The 9,185-nt window shown below is 46.0% G+C and overlaps 1 protein-coding gene across 1 annotated transcript; it reads left to right on the top strand.

The window, feature by feature from the left end:
- The first annotated feature begins 30 nt into the window (after positions 1–30).
- LOC112068233 (integral membrane protein 2B) lies at positions 31–6,972 on the top strand. Its single transcript, XM_024135331.2, has 5 exons — positions 31–232; positions 4,156–4,287; positions 5,307–5,507; positions 6,596–6,706; positions 6,824–6,972. Exons 1-5 carry the CDS (start codon positions 146–148, stop codon positions 6,950–6,952), a joined length of 660 nt encoding a protein of 219 aa, XP_023991099.2. The 5' UTR covers positions 31–145; the 3' UTR covers positions 6,953–6,972.
- Positions 6,973–9,185: the final 2,213 nt, after the last annotated feature.

Below are 9,185 nucleotides of genomic sequence, written 5' to 3'. Positions count from 1 at the left end.
TTGAATGCAGCCTATACGGCTGCAATCACTCATGTGACCCGTTCGGGATGTTTTGTATTTAGCAACGTCATTGTAATCAGACGCCACACGAAGACGTTCCTGCAGAAGCCGATTGTTGCTTGGTCTAACATTTAGATTTTTAAAAATGGTGAAAGTAACATTTAATTCGTCCTTTGGACAAAGGGATTTGAAGAAGGCATGCAATGCCGAAGCGCTTATTCCGGAGGAGAGGGTGAGTTGATCTGAGCTAAACCAATGTAGTTAATATTTGTTGCAACTAACGTGGATGACGCAACTTTGTAACAGTTTAAACAATGTAGAAACATAACTGAAACAAAGTAACGTCGATTAGAAACATGTATAGACTCTTGATAATTCAACCCGTGACCCGAGCGACGTCGGAAAATGTCTGTTGAGCAAATTATTTTCGGTAGGCTTAGTGGTGTTCGCAGTTGCTGGCCTGGGCAGAACCGTGCTAGCTTTCTGTTTCGGTGTTGATTTAGTAGAGGCCTGTAACTGAAATGCGTGAAGATCACTCAGGTCGTCTTTCCTATTTATTCGAATATTTTTTCCTGTTTGTGTTGGTGTGTGTTTTTGGTTCTGAAGGGTAAACAGTAAATGTGTTTTATATAGACGCCATACACAAAGTATTGATCAAATTAAGTGTATTAGTGTCGAAGGTCGGTGTGAGGTCTTTCCTCCTGATAAAGCAATGAGGGAACTTTTGATAACAAAATGCATGCTGTGTACAGACATTTTGTTTTTGTTAACCTATCAACTGTCAGTTAGTAGATGCTGTATCCGTAATAAGAAGCCTGTGAGTCAAAACTCATCCCAAGAGCCCGGATTCATGTCTATAAATCTACGGTTGGCGCAGGGTAGTAATAACATGTTATAGGGCCCGGCCTACCAATAAGCGCGCAGTTACACACTAAATAAAAATTCAGTATAAGTGCCCATAAAGTTAGTGCATTCGAAAGGTATTCAGACCCCTTCACTTTTTCCACATTTTGATACATTACAGCCTTATTCAAAAATCAATTCAATAAAAAAATTTACTCCTCAATCTACACACAATACCCCATAATGACAAAGTGGGAAAAGGTTTTTAGAAATTTTAGCAAGTTCATAAAAATTTGAGGCCTCATGAGTGGTGCAGCGTACTAAGGCACTGTATAGAAGTGCTTAAGGCGTCACTACAGACCCGGGTTCGATCCCAGCCTGTGTCATAACCAGCCGTGACTGGGAGTTCCATAGGACGGCGCACAATTGGCCCAGCATCGTCTGGGTTAGGGGAGGGTTTGGCCAGGGGGGCTTTACTTGGCTCATCGCGCTCTAGCGACTCCTTGTGGCGGCCTGGGCGCCTGCAGGCTGACCTCGGTGAGCGGTGTTAAAGCCAACACTTTGGCGCAGCTGCCTTATGGGTTAAGAGGGCAGGTGTTAAGAAGTGCGGTTTGGTGGGTCATGTTTCGGGGACACGTCTCGACATTTCCGAGGCCGTTGGGGAGTTGAGAAGAGACAAAATCACAATTGGATATCACGAAAAGGGGGGTAAAAAACAGAAATACGTTATTTACATAAGTATTCAGACCTTTGCTATGAGACATGAAATTGAGCTCGGGTGCATCCTGCTTCCATTGATCATCCTTGAGATGTTTCTACAACTTGATTGGAGTCCACTTGTGGTAAATTCAATTGATTGGACATGATTTGGAAAGGCACATACCTGTCTGTATAAGGTCCCACAGTTGCCAGTGCATGTTGGAGCAAAAAGCAAGCCATGAGGTCGAAGGAATTGTCTCTAGAGCTCAGACAGGATTGTGTCGAGGCACAGATCTGGGGATGGTTACCAAAAAATATCTGCAGCATTGAAGGTCCCCACAGTCGTCCCCCCCCAACCATCGTTCTGGAAGAAGTTTGGAACCACCAATACTGTTCCTAGAGCTGGCTACCCAGCCAAACTGAGCAATCGGGAGAGAAGGGCCTTGGTCAGGGGGGGTGACCAAGAACCCAATGGTCAGTCTGACAGAGCTCCAGAGTTCCTCTGTGGAGATTGGAGAACCTTCCAGAAGGACAACCATCTCTACAGCACTCCACCAATCAGGCCTTTATGGGTGAGTGGCCAGACTGAAGCCACTCCTCAGTAAAAGCACATGACAGCCCGCTTGGAGTTGGCCAAAAGGCACCTAAAGGACTCCGACCCAGAGAAACAAGATTCTCTGGTCTGATGAAACCAAGATTGAACTCTTTGGCCTGAATGCCAAGCGTCACATCTGTAGGAATCCAGGCACCGCTCATGACCTGGCCCATACCATCCCTACGGTGAAGCATGGTGGTAGTGGCAGCACCATGCTGTGGGGATGTTTTTCAGCAGCACAGACTGGAGATCCTTGATGAAAACCTTCTCCCCGGTCTGAGATCCTGAGCACTCTGGAGCAGGTTAACCTTCCAACAGGACAACCCTAAGCACACATCCAAGACAACGCAGGAGTGGCTTCAGGACAAGCCTCTGAATGTCCTTGAGTGGCCCAGCCAGAGCCTGGACTTGAACCAGATTGAACATCTCTAGAGAGACCTAAAAATAGCTGTGCAGCAACGTTCCCCATCCAACCTGACAGAGCTTGAGAGGATCTGCAGAGAAGAATCAGAGAATTTCCCAAATACATGTGTGCCAAGCTTGTAGCGCCATACTCAAGGCTGTAATCACTGCTTTGTCCATTATGGGATATTGTGTGTAGATTGAGGGGGGAAACAACTATTTAATCCATTTTAGAATAAGGCTGTAACCTAACAAAATAGGAACTGGTCTGAATACTTTCCAAATGTACTGTATCTGGGTGGATACATAGTTCCATTGGAAATAGAGTGCATGTGAGATTACAAGTCTATAGAGAATTCATTCACTATAGAGAATCTGAGTGAGTTGAGGAATGCAGCAGCCAGGGACAGACCTGGGGAGAAAATGCCACTGCATAGAAAGACCTGGAAATCATGTCTGTTTCACAAGTAGGAGAGCAGTTTGGACAGTCAGACAGGTGATTTAAATGCTAATGTCCTGGATAAGGCATCAGAGGCTAGTGAAGGTCTGTGACACGACCAGACAGCATGGTCCACAGAGACCAGCCATGAGCCACCTCCTTATTCCTGACCTTTAGCCATGTTAATAAGCTAACCTGAAATTATTAGTGAGAAGCTTGGCCATCATTCAATAGCCCCTGTATCTGTTGGAAATTTTGAATTCATGAAAATATGCACCTTGGTTTACCTCAAGCACGTCTCTCGTTGGGACTATCGACCGTGGACTAATGGGGGGGGGGGGGACAATGTTCTTCCACTAAAGTACGAGCATGAGGATCTCTCAGATCAGATGCGGAAAACGAAGAAAAAAACTGATCTCCAGAGAGCTGTTGACATCCACTCTTTTGTTTCAGTACAAACCCCACCTCTGCATAAACAACCAACATCAACGAGTTCAGGAAAAGGGCCTGCCACCAAATTACAACATGTGTCTCTAGACTCCATAATATTAAAGTGAGGGAGCAAAACAACAGATGATGATGATGGAGAGGGCGAAAAGATACGGCAGTAAATGAATAATGGTTAGAAATAATGTCTTGAGGTAGACGAAGGCATGATGGAAAGGTCACAGAGAAGAGGGGGGGAAGGGAGGGAGGAATGGCTGTGTTTGAATTGTACGTTACATAAGCATCTCTATCACTACTACCATACTCCAACTGATGTCAACAGAACACACCACAGCTGTATTGTGACTAAGCAGCACTATTTGAATCACACTGTTTGGCTATGTTGTGTTGGAGTGATTTTATTTGAACAATAGAGAGGATTTATAGAGGTCCGTTTCCTTAATGTTAGCCATGATTCATCTGGGCTGATATACTGTTAATTGAGACAGGTTGATGAACCGATATTATGTAATGAAACAAACAGGCAGACGTGCTGGAGACCAGCTGTATTTAGGCCTTACTCTGTATATTATAGAGGACCACAATGGGGGGGTCTTCAGGCTTTTTTTGTGTATGTATCTGCTGCAATCGTTAATATAGGCCTATGCACTGCATCTGTTGCCTGGTGTAATGTATTTTAAATGATCAAATGTGCATGTAACGTTTTGGCTCTGTTTGTCTTCTCTCTCAGGACCTGGAGGATGGCATGCGGGTGCGTCGGCAGTCCAAAGTGTGGTGCTGGTGCATGTGCCTGGGCCTGGCTCTCATGCTGTCTGGTGTGGTGGTGGGAGGGGCCTACCTCTACAAGTCCTACATACTGCAGGTGAGATGGACTGTTGGTTAGACTCCTATAATGCCATAGGTTCAACTATATACTGAACAAAAATATAAACGCAAGAATTTCAACAATTTTACTGAATTACAGTTCATATAAGGAATTGGTCAATTGAAATAAATTCATTAGGCCCTAATCTGTGGGTTCCAGGGGCGCAGCCATGGGTGGGCCAGTCAATCAACATTTGTTTTCCCCCACAAAGGGGGCTTTATTACAGACAGAAATACTCCTCGGTTTTATCAACTGTCTGGGTGGCTGGTCTCAGATGATCCCGCGGATGAAGAAGCCTAATGTGGAGGTCCTGGGCTGATGTGGTTTCATGTGGTCTGCGGTTGTCATGCCAGTTAGACGTACTGCCAAATTCTCTAAAATGACATTGGAGGTGGCTTGTGGTAGAAATGAACATTCAATTCTTTGGCAATAGCTGTGGTGGACATTCTTGCAGTCAACATGCCAATTGCACACTCACTCAACTTGAGACATCGGTGGCATTGTGTTGTGACAAAACTGTACATTTTAGTGGCCTTTTATTGTCCCCAACACTGGAATGATAATGCTGTTTAATCAGCTTCTGGATATGCCACATCTGTCAGGTGGATGGAATATTTTGGCAAAGGAGAAACGCTAACAGGGATGTAAACAAATTTGTGCACAATTTGAGAGAAATAAGCTTTTTGTGTGTAGAACATTTCTGGGATCGTTTATTTCAACTCGTTAAACATGGCACCATTACTTTACATGTTGTTTTTTTATATTTTTGTTCAGTATAGTTAAAGCTTCCTTTCCTTGGTTAGAGGACACATTTGCACACGCTGTGGGCTGGTTTCCCAGACACAGATTAAGCCTAGTCTTGGACTAAGAAGCACTTTGAATGAACCCCTAATCGGGGAGATATTTCTGGGAAACAACCCAGAGTGTGCTAGCTAACTATCTACAGTGTTGGTAAAGTAGAGAGAGTCAAGGTGAGAGAAGTCCTCACTGTTGTTGTCTCATCCTGTCTTCCTCAGGAGGACCCGGTGTATTTCTGCGGGGTGGACTACCGTGAGCGGGACTACATGGTTCAGGACGAGGACGAGGCGGCCCTGCCCTCTGCTCTGAGACACATCCAGGAGAGCATCCGTGTGCTAGAGGAGGTGGAGCTAATCAACGTGCCCGTGCCAGAGTTCTCAGACAGCGACCCGGCCGACATCGTCCATGACTTCAAAAGCGTGAGAGGAGAACACTGCTACACACACACACACACACCAGGTTTCCATCCAACCTTTTTATGCGCGTAAAGTGCATGTTGGATAAAAAGTCACAACAGGCCTAAACAGAACATTTGTTGGTAAACTTTCCAAATGCCGACAACACTAAATACGCTAGACACGGTGAGCTCTTTTTGTGTTATGTGAGAATTATGCAAGAAATGTCGGTGGAAATATTGATAACCGCCATATCGAAGCAAACTTGGAGTCACGCGATGACCTGCACCTCCCACTATGACTTGTTGGGGAAGCATGCAGTTTATTAGGCTACAGATAAAATAAGTTTTGAACTTCAGAGTGGTGAACTTGCACGGTAATGAGCATGGTGCTCCTATCCAATAAATATCCAGGGTCTTATTCTGGTGACATGATGAATGCTTGGCTGTCGTTTGACAAATCAAAATAATCTTTCTCTTTTGGCCATAATCTTATCATGTAGGCTATACTCCCATTATGTATCTGTTAGCTAGAGCGCATGTGGTAATACCGGAGTGGGCACACTCGCTATTTAACGGTCTTTTTTTGGTGTGTGAGAACCATCAGAGTTGAAAATCCGATGGAAACCCATTTAACTTATGTTTTTATTTGGTACATTGGAATTGAACTGCAACACTTTTGTGCACTAAGTCATCAAGCATGGCCTTTTATCCGCAATAAGTCAATTTGATGAAATGCACCTCTGATGGGAAAATGTGCATGTGGATTTTGGAATATTCACAAGAAAATCTGTACATTTTTTGGGGGTGGCAGGTAGCCTAGTGGTTAGAGCGTTGGGCCAGTAACCGAAAGGTTGCTGGATCAAATCCCTGAACTGACAAGGTAAAAATCTGTCATTCTGCCCCTGAACAAGGCGGTTAACCCACTGTTCTTAGGCCGTCATTGAAATAAGAATTTGTTCTTAACTGACTATCCTAGTTAAATAAATAATTGGATGGAAACCTGATTTGTCAAACTGATTTGTCGTTTAGATAGACTGATGTCACACAGGTCTGAATGTAAAGTACCTCTGGGTGTTTTTGTAGTGATCTAATTCCTTTCCTCCTCCTCAGAGGCTGACAGCCTACCTGGACCTGAGCCTGAACAAGTGCTACGTCATCCCCCTCAACACCTCCATCGTCATGCCTCCCAAGGACTTGCTGGAGCTGCTCATCAACATCAAGGTACCTGTAAAACACACACAGATGACTGAAGCTGTTTATATGTATTTCAATAATAAAAACCAATCACATGTTGGAGGAAATAATGTTAATTAAGTGTGTGATTTGCAACCCCCCTAGGCTGGTACCTACCTTCCCCAGTCCTACCTGGTCCACGAGCAGATGATGGTGACTGAGCGTCTGGAGAACGTTGACCAGCTGGGATACTTCATCTACAGCCTCTGCAAGGGCAGAGACACCTATAGCTGAACGCAAGAGACCATACTGGGTTAGTGCTGCTCACACACACACACACACACCCATACTGGGTTAGTGCTGCTCACACACACACCACCGCATTACTGGGGTTGGTGCTGACTCCACCACACACACACACACCATACGGGTTAGTTGCTGCTCACACACACACACCTACTGGGTTAGTGCTAGCTCACACACAACACACACACATACGGGTTGAGTGCTGCTCACACACCACACACACACCTTTATGGGTAGTGCTGCTACACACACACACCCATACTGGGTTAGTGCTGCTCACACACACACACAACACACTTACTGGTTTAGTGCTCGCTTCACACACACACCACACCATACTGGGTTAGATGCTGCTCACCAACACCGACACACGCATGAATGGGTGTATGCTGGCTCACCACACACACACCCAACACCATACTGGAGTTAGTGCTGCTCAACACCACACACTACAACCCATACTGGGTTGTGCTGCTCACCACACACACACACACACACCCATACTGGCGTTAGTGCGCTCACACACACACACACACTACACACCATACTGGGTTATTGCTGCTTCACAACACACACAACACCATACTGGGTTGTGCTGCTCACACACACACGACACCATTACTGAGGTTTTAGTTGCTGCTCACAGCACACACCAACACACCATTTTACTGGGTCTAGTTGCTTGCTCCACACACACCACACACACACACCATACTGGTTGTTAGTGCTGCTCCACACACACCACAATCCACACCCATTACTGGGTTAGTGCTGCTCACACACACACACCTACTGGGTTAGTGCTGCTCACACACACGAACACACACACCATACTGGGTTAGTGCTGCTCACACACACACACAAACACACCATACTGGGTTAGTGCTTGTCACACACCCACACACACCATACTGGGTTAGTGCTGCGCTCACACACACACACACACATACTGGTGTTAGTTGCTGCTCACACACACACACACACCATACTGGGTTGTGTGCTCACACACACACACACATACATGGGTTAGTCGCTGCTCACACACCACCATACTGGGTTAGTGCTGCTCACCACAACACAACACACACACACCATACTTGGGTTATGCTGTCACAACAACACCCTTTTGGGTGGTTCCAACAACATTCGGGTGTCTGCCACACCCATAGGTTGTTGCTTGCTTCACACCACCACACGATGGGTTTAGTGCTTTTCACACACACACACACCATATGGGTTAGGTGCTGCTCCACACACACACACACACCATACTGGGTTGTGCTGCTCACAACAACACACCCATATGGGTTAGTGCTGCTCACCACCATCACACCATACTGGGTTCAGTGCTGCTCACACACCACACACCATACTGGGTTAGTGCTGCTGCACACACAACACACACCATACTGGGTTTAGTGCTGCTCACACACAACACCATTCTGTGTTTAGTTCTGCTTCACCACACAACACACCATACATGGGTTAGTCGCTGCTACACACACACACACCTACTGGGTTACGTGTGCTCACACCACACACACCATACTGGGTTAGTGCTTGCTCACACACACACACCACCATTACTGGGGTTTAGGCTGCTCACACACACACACACCATCTGGGTTAGTTGCTGTCACACACACACACCCACCATACTGGGTTAGTTTCTGCTCACACACACACACCACACACATACTGGGTTAGTGCTGCTCACACAACACAACATACTGGGTTTAGTTGCTTGCCACCACACACAACACCACCACACATTATGGGTTAGTGCTGTCGACACACACACACACCATACTGGTTAGTGCGCTCGCCACACACAACACACCATACTGGAGTTAGTTGCTGCAGCAACACACACCACATTACTGGGTTAGTATTGCTGCTCGCACAACACACACACCATTACTGGTGTGCTGTCGCACCACAACACACATCCGATTACTGGTTAGTGCTGCCTCGCACACACCACACACATACTGGAGTTAGATGCTGCTCGCACACACAACACCATTACTGGTAGTGCTGCTCGCAACACAACACACACACACCCATACTGGGTTAGTTACTGCCACCACACACCATATTGGCGTTAGGTACTGCCACACCCACACATACTGGGTTAGTAACTGCACACACACACACCATCTGGACGCTGATATAGTTGGTGTCCCCATCAACAACTACCCTACATAACTGTGTTGCTTAC

This window comes from Salvelinus sp. IW2-2015, unplaced genomic scaffold (genome assembly GCF_002910315.2).
Source record: "Salvelinus sp. IW2-2015 unplaced genomic scaffold, ASM291031v2 Un_scaffold303, whole genome shotgun sequence".
Taxonomy (NCBI): domain Eukaryota; kingdom Metazoa; phylum Chordata; class Actinopteri; order Salmoniformes; family Salmonidae; genus Salvelinus; species Salvelinus sp. IW2-2015.
Note: the sequence above shows the minus strand (reverse complement) of the source record. Positions and strands in the feature narration are given on the sequence as shown.

Coding starts and splice junctions, on each gene's coding strand:
- LOC112068233 (XM_024135331.2), top strand. CDS start 146: ATGGTGAAAGTAACATTTAATTCGTCCTTTGGACAAAGGGATTTGAAG. Junction 233..4,155: donor CGCTTATTCCGGAGGAGAGG/GTGAGTTGATCT, acceptor CTTCTCTCTCAG/GACCTGGAGGATGGCATGCG. Junction 6,707..6,823: donor AGCTGCTCATCAACATCAAG/GTACCTGTAAAA, acceptor CAACCCCCCTAG/GCTGGTACCTACCTTCCCCA.